This window comes from Taudactylus pleione, unplaced genomic scaffold (assembly GCF_031769625.1).
Source record: "Taudactylus pleione unplaced genomic scaffold, aTauple2 ptg000574l, whole genome shotgun sequence".
NCBI classification, from domain to species: Eukaryota; Metazoa; Chordata; class Amphibia; order Anura; family Myobatrachidae; genus Taudactylus; species Taudactylus pleione.
This window is the reverse complement of record NW_028284976.1, coordinates 1,485,486-1,502,386: the sequence shown is the minus strand read 5'-3', so window position 1 is coordinate 1,502,386 and position 16,901 is coordinate 1,485,486. Positions and strand designations below refer to the sequence as shown.

At 43.6% G+C, this 16,901-nt stretch overlaps 1 protein-coding gene across 1 annotated transcript in view; it reads left to right on the top strand.

The window, feature by feature from the left end:
* The window catches only part of LOC148481549 (complement C3-like), a 318,755-nt gene that overhangs the window by 247,723 nt on the left and 54,131 nt on the right, over window positions 1–16,901 (top strand). Inside the window, exons 29-31 of the mRNA XM_088453278.1 lie at window positions 6,299–6,465; window positions 12,828–12,986; window positions 13,152–13,211. Coding sequence (XP_088309404.1) covers window positions 6,299–6,465; window positions 12,828–12,986; window positions 13,152–13,211 — 386 coding nt within the window. The remainder of the gene's footprint in view (window positions 1–6,298; window positions 6,466–12,827; window positions 12,987–13,151; window positions 13,212–16,901) is intronic.

The following is a 16,901-nucleotide window of genomic DNA, read 5'->3' as shown; positions in this document are numbered from 1 at the left end:
GCATGAGATCAATTTATTTCATGCATTTTCAAAACATTTAATGAAAGGGCCCATAACCTTGCCGTAAATCCTAAATTATTTATTTATTTTTTACATTTCAACGGGTTTCAAACATGAAGAGCACAACAAAGATTAAAGAGTTTATTTACTAAGTGGTGGCTTTTCAAAGGAGTAGATATTATCAATATTAAATTAAATAGTCATCTGAATGGATCAAGTAAAAGGAATGTCTATGGACCAATTACCGCTTATGATTTATAATACAGAACTCCAATTCAACTATTCAGTTATGCAAATAAAGCAATGGAGTTGGTAACCAGAACATTGCTTTCATGCTTGTGTAACCCCCTTTACTCTATAGTAAAAGGGACTTTAGGTTACCAGTCACCTCGGTGTCTACTATGTACCTAGCCTCAAATCCAATTAAGTGGTGTACCTTTATACAGTGCCTCCACCCAAGTATTAGTAGTCAGTATGGGCTTACTTGGGAAACCCCACTTAAATGTTATAGTATGTATAAAAATAGCCTATGTATCCATAAATTCTAATGGTGTATAGTAAATCAATTACCAGTAGCTTTGAACATTGGATATACTTATTTTCCCTATTATGTTCAAACAAGTAACCACTCCATTTGTTGTAGTATTAAAACTTATTTATATTAATGGTTGAAGAGATGGAACTCAACATACAGTTACATCCCATAACTTAAAATTCACATACAGAAAATATTCATACAGGATATTACACCGACATGTCACATGAATAACAATAATATATTCTCCTCCTCTGAGTAAGTGGGATAAACTGTATAGAGAAAAATATGCAATTAGATGTGCAATAACAACTATATGGAGGAGCTTACAATTTTATGAGACCCCGTCATCCATATTGGATTCTAACAGATTATGGATGTCTTAACTCTTAAATATACATTATCAACATACAGTATGTACTGTATGTTGTACAGAGACACTTGTTATCAAAACCCTTTCCAACTAACCATGTATGTATAACTCAGGCAATTTTACATGACAGATGGTTCATTTTATATATCCACAATCTCACAAGATATAACTAGTCTCTGTGAGTATCCTATGGCTGGTTAATAGTCTGCTAGGGTCAGTCTGCTGATACACATGTGTTACTTAATGTCTTATCCACTTGAAACTAGAATGATGTAGATACAAGTGATTCCAAATATAGCAACTTTGTAGTCTTTCTCTCTAGAGTAGTAACAGAGCTCACCTATGCTTTGTAATTGCTTACAGTTATTACCTCAAACTATTACAGCGGTATTCAATATGGGAGCAAAAACTCAGTTTTTGCGGTAATATCGCACCTATGACGTCATTATCGCAGGTTTTAGTTTTACACCGTATTCAATTTCAAAGACTTTTCGCAGGTTCAAGAAGTCTTTGATTAAAAACGGGGATAACTTTTCACCATTGAATAGGTTTGGAAAAAAAGTGCAGAATTGGGGTTTAGGGGTGCAGGCTTAAAAAAAATAGCCTGCACCCCTGGGAATGACATTTAAAAAAGAAGTGTGTCAAAAAAAGTTTTAAAAAAATAGGGACACCCCAAAAAATTAATTTAAAAATTGGGGTGAAAAAAAATAAATGGGAAAAAATTGTTTAACAATAGGGAAATAGGTTCAGGGCTATTCTGCAAGTATGCGGCAGGTGTTTTCTAGAATAGAATTATAGCGGCAGGTGCACAATTGCAGAATTTTTAAAAACTTACTTTAGGGACATCAAAATATGCTAGTACCCATTTTCATGTACCCCAAATTTGATGGGACAACTTAAAAAAATGAAAAAATAACCTAAGTGCTCTTCTGCATCACTTCTTCAATGTCTGGAAAAAACACCTGCTGCGGCTATTTAAATCCTCGACTTTCAATTACAGGGTAAAACGGGGGTACCCATAGTGATCCCCCATGTTTTTACAACTTTAGGGGGTCCTACAATTTTTTTAAGGAATTTTTTTTTAACTTTACGCAAATCCCACTTCGCAGGCTCCAGTTTTTGTTAGTTTCATAATGAATACGGGGATAAGCGGGCGCGCGCCTGATACTTTAACGCAGGTAAAAGCTCCGATATGAAACGTAAACTTCGACAGCAAAGTTTACGTTTCATATTGAATACCCCTCTTAGTCTCTGTGAGAAGTATATCCAACTCCCAGTCTCAGCTGTGCCTCTGTACCCTTCCCCAGATCCGTATTTTAGTTATCAAATGTGGGGTACAGTGTACTAAGTTAAATTTCACTAGTGGCTCAGTTATAGATGTTAGAACCAGCAGCTTAACCCTAATGATAGCTGCTGTGTTTGCCATTCCTACTAACCAATGCTCACCACCTCTTGCATACCGCAGTGGACTTCTGCTGCACTTGTTCCATTCACTGACCGCACAAGCTACCCATCAGGACCCCCTCCATTAGCAAGCTGATGCAGCTGCTTCTGCATATATGCTGTAAGGACCAGTCCCTTAGACAGACGCCCGCCTCCTTCTCACTGCCTGTGGTCACTGACAATGGAAACTGCATTGCTGGCCCCTCGCTGTGTGCTGCGGGCCACCCCAGGAGCTGTCCACCTTGTGGAATCCACTGCCGCTGCTCCGCCTCTTTGGGCTGCTAGACACCCGCCCCAACTTTTGAACATAGATTGACAGCTGTGCAATGAGCGCTGCCCTGCTGCCAGGACCATAGCTGCCTCCCCACCAGCAGTGATGCTCCGCCTCCTGTCAGCAGTAAGCTTCCTCTGCTAACAGCCACTCTTGACGCATCCTCTCTGGCTCCATCCCCCTATGCCCGGCAGCCCACCACGGTTCTGCCACCCAGGACACTAGGGATGGGCAGAATGATTCACTACACTGAGTTGAGCCTCATGGCTCAACTCGGTGAAGTGTCTCGAGTCAGTGTCTCGAGACACGACTCTTTAGGCAGTGCATTGCTGTAGCCAGCAGGGGAGCCAGCGACTCAGAGTGAGTCACTGACAGCTCCGCCCCCTGCAGCCCAGCACTACAGCTCAGGGTTCTCACTGACTCTCCTGAGTCAGTGCACTCCCCGAGCCCTGGCAGTAGCTGCGCGACTCAGAGTGAGTCACTGACCGCTCCGCCCCCTACACTGCTGATCTGACTCAGTGCAGAAGTATAACCAGGTCGGATCAGCATTGTAGGGGGCGGAGCTGCCACTCACTCTGACAGAGAGGCTAGAGAGGTGGGTATCCCGACACACCAAATATTGAGTGACTCGAATCATTCACTCACTAGCCATCTCTACAGGACACAGGGAGATGAGCGCTCGAGGAGGAGTGCGCCAGATTGGCCGGCAGCAGCTGCTGACCACTCTATTAATACTACTAGTTTCTCTGGCCTCACTGTGATTCTCTGTCTTCCCGCCTACAGCGCGAGCCACTGATGCCTCGTGCTGCTGTTCCCTAACAGCTATGCAGCACGAGGAACTTCTAGAAAGTTCCTCTTCAGTCAAACTGACCATAGCAGCATATCATGAGCTGCAGAAATTAATCCCCAATCCCTCACACCTAGTACAATAATACAAGTGGCACCAAACACACTTGCCGAAATATACAGATAACATTTCAACAACGCATTGGCATATTTACAACCCATTAGATCTATTTATATATATATATATATATATATATATATATATCACTGTATAGTTAACTTTTTTAAATACATTTATACATGAATTATTACAGATGTTATATAGTTTTTATTTACGGAAAATAATTAACTCCCTATATATGTAAATATTTGAATTACAACATCGATTAGATCCTTAGACACAAAGACTATATTAGCCATATGTCAATATGGCTACACTTGTACCCACTTTTGGCAGCCTCTAATTGTGAGCAGGTATAGTAGGCAAGTTGACAGTCACCACCATGCCTTCTTATATGCTAATGTATGCTTTATGTTAATGTATGCTTTATGTTAATATATGTTTTATGCTAATGTATACTTCATGCTGATTCTGAGCATACTGAGACGCTTGCAGTGGCACTAATCAATCAAGGTGCATCTTGAGACTCACCATCAGCGCACCATCAGATACACCATAAACTTGCACAAGCCTTTAGTCAGGTGCAATTTCTCCATCTGAACATAGGGTCCTGTATCATCTCTACTGCATCCCGTGACATGCCCCTGTCTGGCTAGCCACTGCCATTTTACTTCCCAGGAATGCCCACTGAATTCCATAGCTCTTGTATCCAAAATCGCTCTGCATCTCCCAGCAACAATCATCGGGACCCATGCGCAGTGCCAACAGCTTGCGGCATTGATAGTGTATCCACCTCTGAATCCGACCCAATATGCTGTGATAGCTCAGTATAGAATACGTATAGGTTTCTCCATGTGCAAGTTACTGGCATAGCCGATTGGAGTGGATTGAGATTTTAATTAAATCACTTGAATGAGGGACAAACATTAGTTCTGGATTTTACATATAAGGTAGTTTATGGTCAATACGCATTACTTTTATTTGGTCTGAACAGATAATGGTTTAATTTAAGATCCATTATATCTACACCACTTAAAACTGTGCATAGTTGTTGTGATGGTAGTTTTATCTCTTTGACATTTTTAAAATTTTTGTTCCCTTCTATTATTTTTATAATAGTTTTTATGAGTATTGTTTTTCTTTTATCCTGGGGCTGTATATTGGAACAGCATTTAATTAGGTGTTATATTAGATTGTATTTTTTTTAATCAATTGTTCACCTAACTTTTTTATTTGGGTTATTACAGTACATTAATTTATATTTTTAATTTATAATATTTTTGCAGCACTTTAATATCCCAGGCCATGCCTAGATCACAGCTGATATAATGATAGTATACATATCATGGAGCTGATGCTGAGTTGGAATCAAAGCAAAAAGAGCAAGTAACTTTGCACCTAGGTAAAACCATGCTGCACTGCAGGTGGGGCAGATGTAAAATGTGCAGAGAAATTTAGATTTGGGAACGGCATTCTCAAACTATAAACTATATTGCAGTGTAAAAATAAAGCTGCCCAGTATTTGTGGGCTACATGCAAAAGCAGACAGTGTTTACCCCACATGCAAAGCACATAAATGTATTTGCACCCCTTGCATGGTTTTTGTTGTTGTTGTTGTTTTGTTACAAAGCAGAATCAGCCCCAATGGGTGCTCTTATTTTATAGTGTATTTTTTTTAACATCATTCAAAAATACCAAAGAGCTTAATTATCAATTAATATTTGCAGTATATTCCTTGAAAACACCCAAAATACTAAGGGTCCCTGGGACTTACCATGGAGGGAAAGCAGGAGGGATATCTGTGTTTCTAAGAGCAGGGACGCGAGAGGGGGGGGGGGGCGGGTACAAATTGCCAGGGCCCGGGCTTCCTGAGGGATCCGACGGCCCCCCCCCTCACAGCAGCCACAGCAGTCTCCCATGCCTGTGGGGGGGGGAGCGATCACACTGATCGCGGCCCGCCTGGCTTTGCATATGCAATGTGACTCAAACACACGCGCAGACCACCGATAATCAGCATTGTGTCCCTCTCTGAATCAGACCCTGTGTGCAGAGAGGTGAAAAGAGATGGACTATTCAATAAAATACAAATGCACATAAATTTTTCTACTAACATACTTTTCAATTTCCCCTCATTTAAGGCTCACAGTGCTGTTACAGAGATTATCTCTGCATAACAAGGAACATGACAAAATAATGTTCCCTCTCTACCCCTTAATCTTCGTTAATTTAGTTTGCCCTGAAAAAGAAATCTTGTTTGTGCAGTGCTCTGCGAATACAGGTACATTATGTGCCTGTTCCTTACTTCGGAGGAACACCCTCACTCTCCACCTAACAATTCCACTCATCTTGTGGAATGATCGTTTCCACCTCTAATGTTACTTTATTATTATGTAAATCCATGACTCTATGTGACTTGGAAATTAACTTGTATTGTGTTTATCAAGTTGCATGGTGTATTGAGTTGCCTTATGTGTTCAGAGTTTAGCACTACACAGAAGGTTTATTTTGTGTTTGCAGTGCATTCTGCTTACATATATGTGGAAGTAAAATGGGAGTATTGAATAAATATACACAGTTCTAAAAGCTGTACAGAAAAATAACATGTACCACTGTCTATCACATACAGTCCCTAATACGTGGCAGAACTAAGTGAATTTATTTTGCTGTTACTGTACTCTACTGTATATCTAAGTTAAATTAATATGCTAAGCATAGTTTAATATACAAAGGATAATAATTGAATAATATGATGTATTTCCTAATTTTTAGCTAAACCTTACTGGCCAGTTGAGAGATCAAATACTTTGTTTACTGTGGAGGCAACTAGCTATGCCCTTCTTCAGAAACTGAAGCTCAAGAAGTTTGATGATACCCATAAAATTGCAGAACTGCTAGTGAAATTACGGGGATATGGAGGAGGCTTTAGGTCTACACAGGTAAATTTTGCGTAACAGTAATCTGTGATTTCATTTTGATTGATTACTTTTGGTTCCTATTTCTTAATAAGCATCCAGTCCATATTTTGTAGAGATAACTGGTTTCTTTACAAACAGTTTTGGCATGTCTAGGTACAGTAGGATAAAGGAATGTAACTTCATCCATCCAATTTCTAAAACTATTACCTACCAGGTGACTTAGCAACTAGTTAGTTAGGTGCTTATCCAACACAAAAAAAAATAATGAAGAGGCTATGTAGGACTCAAGCTTTATCAGCAAAGAAAATGAATCTATAAATGTAAAATAACATTATATCTTACAAATTTCACATGTAGCACACATTAAATTAACACCTAGTCACTAGTGCCTTACGATTATTATAACATTGCACCATTCAAATGAAATCTTGTCACAAACTCTTTCTGGTATTCTTCACTCCAAGCCAAGCCTTGTTCTTGTTCCTGTTGCGTCTCAAGCCTCATACCCAATGCAAGTCATCATTTATTGACTTCATCAGGGGAATCAGACCACAGCTTGTGACCTTACTATTCTGGTCTATTAACTTGGACATGTACCAGACTGTCACTTCACAGACTGATAGAATTTGAGTGCCTAAATAACTCTAGTGATCTAAACAAGTGGTGTTTTCAAACAGATACCCCTTCAATGTAGCTTTGGGAAGGTGAGTTTGTCAACCTGACAAATATAGAAATAAAAAAACAGAAGCCGTGCAAGAGGGACCAGTGTGTTTTAAAATACGTTTATTGATACAATTATACAAGATACATTAATAAATTATTAGTAAACAAAGACCTTTGAAAAAAAAAAAAAGCTTAATTAAAACATTAATTCCATACAGCAAAGAACACTCATACCATTTGTACATAAGTACATTGTGCACTATTAGTAATAATTGAATTGTTTTGGGAGTAGTATTTATTAGAAAATCGGCATTCATATTAGAGACGTGCGGTTCAGTTTCCCTGAAAAACTAACACACCCGAACTTACGGTTACAAGTCGAATGGAGTCCCGGCTTGGATCACTTTTGTGGTTCCGAGTAGTACCAAGTCCTGGCTTGGGTTTGCTGTAAGTTCGGAACTCTGATTTAAAAAACAAATCCTGGTTTTGGATTGCATGTAAATAGATCTAAATTACATACAGCAATCCAGAAACAGAACTGAATCCAAACCAAAACACTGGAAGGTGCTTTTACCAAAAATATAACATTTGAGGGTGGTTTTGCCAAAACCAAAACATGGGAGTCCACACACATTTCTAATTCATATGATTATTTGGAGAGTTGCCTGTGAGATATATACTGTATATATATATATTAGGGATGAGCGGGTTCGGATTTCCGAAATCCAAACTCCCCCGAGCCCCCTGATCCAAGCCTGAACAGAGTCCAGCCCGGGTTTTCTCGCCAGACTCTGTTCCCGAAATGAGGCAATACGTCATCATCCCGCTGTCGGATTCTCGTGGGTTTTGGATTCTATAAAGTTCCTGTGATCGCCGCCATTTTTCATTCCGGCTGTGGAGTGTGCAGAGTTAGGAAGCTGGGAGCTTGTGTTGTGTGTTACTTACTTGTTACACTTAGTTATAAAAAATAATAAAGTACTGCTGGCTGGCTACTGTGAAGAGGGAGGGAGCTGTTGCTGACACTGACCATAGGGGCTGGCTGGCTTGCTACGGTTGTCCAAATACATTACATAGGGGCTGGCTATTGTTGTCCTTGTCCATATAGGGGCTGGCTGTTAACCTGTCCATAGATGCTGGCTGTAGTGCTGTGTTGTCCAGGGGATGCTTTGTCCTTCAGGGGTGCTCTCTTCACCCACCCCCAGTGTGAAAAGCTGGGCTGGCTGGCTACTGTTGGCCATATACATAGGGGCTGGCTGGCTACTGTTGTCCTTGTCCATATATTGGTTGGCTTTTGTCCTGTCCATAGGGGCTGGCTGTAGTGCTGTGTTGTCCAGGGGGTGCTCTATCCTTCAGGGGTGCTCTCTTCACCCACCCCCAGTGTGAAAAGCTGCCCTTCATCAAAATAATTTTTACAGGGGCTGATCTGTCTGCTGTAGTGGAATGCTCATACAAATAATTTTTACAGGGGTTGCCCTGTCTGCTGTAGTGGTACACTAAAACAAATAATTTTTACAGGGGCTGTCCTGTGTGTTGTATGCTGCCCTGCACATCCCTAGTCTCTGCTACTGTGGTAACTCTCCTTTTGATAAGGATGAGAGCTATGGCTTCTACTGGATCGGTGGCTGGGAGAGGAATCATATCTGTGTGGGGGAGAATTATCGGATCCGTACCTGTACCGACTTTGGTGAGGTGGATAATGTGATGAAGAGTAACTGGGTTGGGCCATCATTGCTGTGTTGGATCCATGAGGGGTTTATGACCTATAGAAGTTATTCATCATTGCTTGTCTTTGAAGATTGTCTGGAGAAGAGTAAGATATCTGATAGTTTGGAACAGGAGGTGAAAGTTCAGAGTATTTTGTGAACTCCCCATTGCCATCATGCCTGCGGTCATGTGTTGATGGACTGTTTCCAGTAAAACTGCCATTTCCTTGTGGTGAGTAGGCTGCGTTATTTGCTTCTGCAGAGCCATGGCTGCTTCCTGATCGGAATTTAATTTTCAGTCGCCTCCCAAAGAGTTTGATTCCATTTAACAAACTCATTCCATAGAGAACAGACTCCTCATGTTTGAAATTGACAAAAGCAAATGTTTCAACTTTCCATCCTTGTCCTTTGGAATTTTAACATTAATTGCAGGACCAGCCTGCAGAAACAGCTTGAACAGGATCTCCTCGGTGGCCCTGGGATCTAAGTTCACCACGAACATCGTCCTATCAGCCTCGGCGGCGCCCATCTCTCTCCTGAGTCCCGTCCTGTGTGCCCAGCAGCAGCAAGTGGATTGGTGATGCGATAAGTGACTGTGCAGCACCTTTTGGGGCCTAGTTTTTCAAACTGCCATCCTGTCTGCCACTGCAGTGCCACTCCTAGATGGGTCACGTGTTTGTGCCGCCCACTTGTGTCACTTAGCATAGTCATCCAGTTACCACGGTGCAACCTTTTGGCCTAAAAACAATATTGTAAGGTGTGAGGTGTTCAGAATAGACTGGAAATGAGTGGAAATTAATGTTGTTGAGTTTAATACTAGCATATGGACCAGAAAAAAAAAACAAATTCTGTGATTTTAGCTTTTTTTTATGCTTTTAAAAAAAAAAAAAAAAAAAAATACAGATTCATAACACAAAACCCAGAAGGGTGGTTTTAGCAAAACCAATCCAGATCCAAAGCATGAAGAATGATCCAGATCCAAAACACAAAAAGTGGCCGGTGCACATCCCTAATATTATATATATATATATATATATATATATATATATATATATATATATATATATAGATAGATAGATAGATATATTACATTGCTAATACTCTCAAGCTGTTTGAGATGTTTAAAGGAACTCCACTCCTTATATAGTAAATTATTGTGTGCAAAGAAATAATCTTAACAAGTAGCAGCAAGTCACTGGAAAGTCTTAAGTACACTCTATATAATTCTTGGGCAGACCTGACAGATATTGGGTCATTGGCCAGAGAATTGTTTACTTTGTATGCTGCAGCAGAGTCCAACAGTCAGTCGTTAAACCTTCAGTTCTGTCAACAACATAGCCAGTACTGCAACCACTATGTGGGTCCTGCTGGAAAGGCATTGAGTGTACAGAGATGCATATACAAAATGTAGAAGCCTGCACAGATCCCAGGGATTTTGCAATGCTTAAATACTGATGCTGATAAAGAGCAGATTTGCGGCAGGACAGGGGTCTAGAGGTAAATTTACTAAGCAGTGGTTTTTCCTCAATTGCAAAATGAAGAACATTGCCGGTGGATTAAATGAGTTTTTATCAAGCATTGGTTTTGATTGTCAATTAAAATCCACCATCAATGTCTATTGGATTTTGAAGTCTAAAAGCCCCATCGGTTTCCTTTTTTCCATAAAATACAACTGTTAAACTGACTCCTGCTAGGAACCAACAGAAAACCGACTGCAAATCGACAAACTATTCCTGGTGCTTTTCTATCGGTTTTATCATATCACATGCTATTTTAACATCACAAATGCTTTATAAAACACTCCAAACCACCTAATTCCTTTGAAAGGGTGTATTGAGGTAGCTGTATAGTGGCTGTGGGTTATTATGTAGGGATGGCTGTTTTATGATAAAGGCATTGTGACATGAGCCAGGATAGGCAGCAACAGCAGATTAAAACAGGTAGACTAGATGGGCCAAGTAGTTCTTATCTGCCGTCAAATTGGGAAGCAGTCGGGAAACCGATGGATGGAATCCCGACCGTCGGCTTCCCGACTGTCTTATCCCGGCAAGGGTTAAATGACAGGCGTCGAAATCCTGAAGCCTGTCATTTTCCCTTCGCCAGGAGCCCGACACCCGGCTTACCAATTGAAGGTAAGCTGGACGCCGGGCGCAGACAGCCACGGGGGGGGGAGGGTTAGGTTTAGGGTTCCCAGGGGGGACTTAGGGTTAGGCACCCCCCTGGGAGGTTAGCTTTAGGCTAGGGGAAGGGAGGGTTAGGGTTAGGCACCCCCGGGGGGAGGTTAGGGTTAGGCACTCCCCCAGGGGACTTAGGTTTAGGCGGCGGTGAAGGGGGGGTTAGGTTTAGGCACTTGAGGGGGAGGTTAGGGTTAGGCACCCCTAAGGGAGGGCTAGAGTTAGGGGGTAGAATAGGTTAGTCAATACTTACCTTTCGACGATCGGGATTTTCACTGCTGCTGGGATGCCGCTGTCAGGCCATGCGGCCGGCGGTAAATGATACTGAATCCGTCAAATTCTATGTTTCTATGATAGCCAGTAATAGCACTCATAATTTTCATTTTTGCATCACAAACAACCGGAACATTAATAGAATATGCCCGTTGCCAATTAATAAACACTTGAGCCCTGTGCCTAGGTAGTTTCAGCCCAATATGTGTGCTGCATATAGCACCAAGGTCATTAGGCATACCTGTGAGAATATACAAAGCTACACTTAGTTCATGCCACAGTGACTACTGGCTGAGAAAGCAAATTGAGGAATATGCGAAGGTCTTCACTGTTACCAGTGCTAGCCATTCCCTGGAGTATAGCCATGTGTCTGCATGTGCAAGAGCTATGACGCCCACTTTGAGCATCTTTAAATGCTCTAATACCACTTGGTACAGTACATCTTTAGATGTAACCATTAGTCGCAACATTGAAACTTGCACCAGCCCCATGCTAGGTGCAGAATCTCCATCCCAGTATAGCATCTAATGTGAGCATATAAGCGTCTGAGTTTGCAACCAGTTTAGCTACACACCCGCATCAATCCCACAACACGTCCATGTGATGGTACATCGTTGTCCTGGCCCCCTCCCAGTCGTCACTCAGGAATGCCCAATACATTTCCAATACACTTCTGACACCATGCATGTGAATCAGTCCCGCAACTGTGCACACACACCAAGGGATGCATGTGCAGTACAAGATTTTAGTGACTTAAACGCATGTGCAGTAAAATAAATTGCTGAAATCTGTGAACATTGGCATTGTGTGAATCAGGGCCTATTCCTTTTATACACAAGTAACGTTATTGCCATTTACTTTGGAATATAAGGTTACAATATACAGGCATATGGTAAATTTAAATAAATATGAATTAAATGTAATATACATTATTATACAGACACATGCAGTGGCGGATTTTACCTAGGGGCTGCGGGACTGCAGCCACCCCAGTACAATCCCCCACACGCAGGGACTTACTAGGCTAGAAGCAGTGGTAGTGACTTCTCATTGGAAGCACTCCCTCCTGATAACAGCCAGACAGGCAGTCCCAGGGGGAGGCATTTGCTCCCCCTGGGACTGCCAGTCTGGACTGCAATAGCAGAGAGAGGGCCACTCCGCTGCTATAATGGCAGCCCTATCTGGCTAATGGGGGCTGCAGCTAATGCATCTCCTAAAAGCCAGCCTGTCTGCTAGCAGCAGCAGCTCCAGGCTTAAGCCTTGTCCACTTATTTGGGCCATGCTCAAGCAGCCGTCTGACTTAAGTCCCGCCTCCCAGTGACATCACCGGTCAATCACCGGGATGGCAAGGGAGGAGAGGGATAATGTGCACTGCAGACTCCCCAACCAAACAGGTAAGGAGCTGACACTGGACACATATATGATGTAGACACAGATATGATATATACACAATACTGAATAGTGTATAGTTTCAGAGAGAGTCAATAAAACTGGAAAAAAATGGAACAAAGTATTCATTTTTAGATTATTGTGTTTCAGTATAATACTATGTTATTCTTTTACCTTTTAGGCAACCGTAGTTGCACTGCAGGCTCTGGCACAATACAAAATGGATATAAGTACTGATAACCAAGTCAACTTGGATGTCCAGCTTCTTGTGGAAGGGAGGGAAAAACCTGTGATTTACACTATAAGACATCAGAATGCATATGTGGAAAGGACAGATAAGGTCAGAAGTGTTGGTTTTAATATATTTTGTACATGATAAAGGGCCATAATTCAAATTTTTGGAATTTGTGACTTTTTTTGCTATTGAGTATTTTGTGATTTTTCAAAGAAGCAATACAAAAAAACGTATATTGTGTATCTAATTGTATGCATTGAATTCTTTCAGGTTTCAGCAAGTAAAAATATCACTGTAAAAGTAACAGGAACTGGAAAAGGTACCATAACGGTAAGCTACTATAGTGGGTATATGAGTAGGGCACATTCCTGAAAAACTTATATAAATTTACCCATTTTCAATCTTACGCAGGAAAAAGAAAATGCAGGTGCACACTCCAAGCACTAAAAATATGTAGACAACACCCCTCCCACCTGCCCTTTTAATTAGTACAGGTCCTTGCTTTGCTGTCTACATGTTAGAATGGGGACTCATATAGGATTATTAGGTAAATCGATAAAATCTGTTACTTTTAGAGATGTTGGGGACCCATCTGATGGGGTTCATTTTTGGCTAAGAACTTTATTTATACTCCGTGTTTATTATCGAGTTTATCATAATTATTTTGACTGTCAGTATACTTAGTGCTTGGAGTGTACACCTGAATTTTATATAGCCTGCATTGTACCATAAGTGTCATCGCATGGTAGCACATTTTATTATGTTTAAAATTATGGTGTGCATTCCAAGCCCCTTGGAATGTGTATCATGAAAAGACTAAGATGAAAATACACATCAGTTGTAAAGGACCACTAAACGTATAAAATATATATAATATAATTTAGATATAATATGAGATATGGTAAGAACTTACCCTTGTTATCTCTATTTCTACGAAGTCCATAGGGTTCCACAGGATACCTTGGGGGTATAGGTGTGACGTCAGTCGCAGGGCACCAAAGAGTTAAGCTTTCAGCCTCCCAGGATGCACTAGGTCCCCCTCCTATACCCCGCCCCCGGGCCAAAGCACCTCAGTTAGTTACCAAGCCATAGGCCGGAGGAGGAGAAGGAAGAGAGAGAACAAAGATCTGGACACATACAAGAATCACATTCTCACCAGAGGGAGACGGAAAACCGGTGACCAGAGCAAAGCCCATCTGCAGCACAGGTGCGACAGGGCGGGAGTCATGTGGAACCCTATGGACTTCGTAGAAATAGAGATAACAAGGGTAAGTTCTTACCATATCTCATATTTTCTACTTCAGGGTCCATAGGGTATCCACAGGATACCTTGGGGATGTCCCAAAGCAGTATCCTTTAAGGGTGGGGACGCTCCTGTGCAGAAAGGAGAATCCGCCCCCCGAAGGAAGCATCCTGAGAGGCGAAGGTGTCAAACCTGTAGTACCTCACGAAGGTATGGACAGAAGACCACGTAGCAGCCTTGCAGATCTGAACTGCCGAGGCACCACGTCGAGCTGCCCACGAAGGACCCACAGACCTAGTGGAATGAGCCTTCAGAGAAGGAGGGACCGGTAGGCCTTCATGAAGATAAGCTTCAGAAATAGCCATACGGATCCAGGCTGCCAAAGTTTGCTTTGAAGCAGGCCAACCCTTTTTACGGAAGCCATAGAGGACAAACAAAGCGTCCGACTTCCTAAACGAAGAAGTGCGGTCAACATAAGTCCTTAAGGCCCGCACAACATCCAAAGAGGCCTCACCCACGGAAAGACCCGGTGAGTTAAAGGCCGGAACAACTATTTCCTCGTTAACATGAAACTGGGAAACAACTTTGGGAAGAAACTCGGGCCGAGTGCGGAGTACTGCCCTGTTCCCATAAAAAACCAAGAAAGGGGGTCTACAAGAAAGAGCCCCTAACTCAGAAACACGTCTGGCCGAAGCAATGGCCAGAAGGAAAACAGTCTTAGCTGTTAGCCATTTAAGATCCACTGAGCCCAGTGGTTCAAACGGCGGTCCTTGGAGAGCCCTCAGGACCACAGCCAAATCCCAAGGCGCCACAGGTGGAACAAAGGGCGGCTGAATGCGGAGAACACCCTGCATAAAGGTGCGCACATCCGGGATTGTAGCAATCCTACGGTGAAACCAGACAGATAGGGCCGAAACCTGTACCTTCAAAGAAGCAAGGCGAAGCCCATGATCTAGTCCCGCTTGCAGGAAGGCGAGAATCCGAGACAGACGAAACTCCCGCGGTGCATATCCTCTCGGTCGACACCACTGGAAGAACGTATGCCACACGCGATGGTATATCCTCGCGGAAGACTGTTTCCGAGTTCGTAACATGGTACGCACCACAGAGCTGGAAAACCCCCGGGACCTCAGCATGGCCGTCTCAACAGCCACGCCGTCAAAGACAGCCGAGTCAGGTCCGGGTGAAGGCAAGGACCCTGAGACAGAAGGTCCGGTCGTAGCGGCAACCGCAGAGGACTGTCCACGGACAGACCCTGAAGGTCTGAGAACCAGTGCCGTCTGGGCCACGCGGGAGCTATCAACAGGAGCGTCCCTCCTTCCTGTTTGAATTTCCGGATTACCCGTGGAAGAAGGGAGACCGGAGGGAACAGGTATGCGAACCGGAACGTCCACCGGACGGACAGAGCATCCACCAGAGACGCCCCTTCGCCTCTTGTGCGAGACCCGTACACCGGCAACTTGTTGTTGTGCCGGGACGCTATGAGGTCGATTTCTGGAAGACCCCACCTGTCCACCAGTAGTTGAAAAACGTCCGGGTGCAGGGACCATTCCCCCGGATGAACGTCCTGGCGACTTAGAAAGTCCGCCTCCCAATTTAGCACTCCCGGGATGAAGACCGCTGATATGGCCGGAAGATTGTGCTCCGCCCAAACCAGGATCCGAGAGACCTCTACGAGAGCCGCCCGACTGCGAGTTCCTCCTTGCCTGTTTATGTAGGCCACGGTGGTAGCGTTGTCCGACTGGACCTGCACCGGGCGACCCTGGAGAAACCGCTGTGCCTGCTGGAGAGCATTGAAGACCGCACGGAGTTCCAAGATATTTATTGGAAGCTCCGCTTCTGTCGGCGTCCACCTGCCCTGGAACAAGTGTGGACCCGAAACTGCTCCCCAGCCCCGAAGACTGGCGTCCGTTGTCAACAGGACCCAATTTGGAACCCAGAACGGACGTCCCTTGTTGAGGTGGGTCGTCTGTAACCACCACGCAAGGGACAGGCGAACCTCCTGGGTGAGCACAATCGTCTGGGACTTCAGAGACTGAGTCAGCCCGTTCCACTTGGACAGGATCAGGTGCTGCAGAGGTCTGGAGTGAAACTGGGCGTATTCCACCATGTCGAACACCGACACCATGGAGCCCAGTAACCTCATCGCCGAGTGTAAGGACACCCGGCGGCTGTGCAGGCAACTGCGCACCCTTGACTGTAAAGCAGAGATCTTGTCCTCCGTCACGAAGATCCTTTGCTGTCCCGAGTCCAATAAGGCTCCAAGATGCAGAATCCTCCGAGACGGGATTAGAGTGGACTTCTGCCAGTTGATTAGCCAGCCGTGCAATGGTCAGGTCCAAGTGGCGTAACAGGAGCTCTGGAGATCCTGCCACCAATAACAGGTCGTCCAAATACGGTAACATGCGGACTCCCTGCAGCCACAGAGAAGCCGCCATGACCGCCATCACCTTGGTGAAAACACGTGGTGCTGTTGCCAGGCCAAAAGGTAACGCCCGAAACTGGAAGTGGTCGCTGCGGATTGCAAACCTGAGGAACTGTTGATGGAGCAAAAGAATAGGGACATGCAGGTAAGCGTCCTGTATGTCCAATGACACCAAGTAGTCCCCAGGTTCCAGCGCCAGAATGATGGACCGTAGGGTCTCCATCCGAAACTTCGGGACCCGCAAAGACTTGTTGAGTGCTTTGAGGTTGAGAATCGGACGATATGACCCATTGGGTTTCTGTACCAAAAATAGATTTGAATAGAAACCCTGGCCCCTCTGGGAGAATGGAAC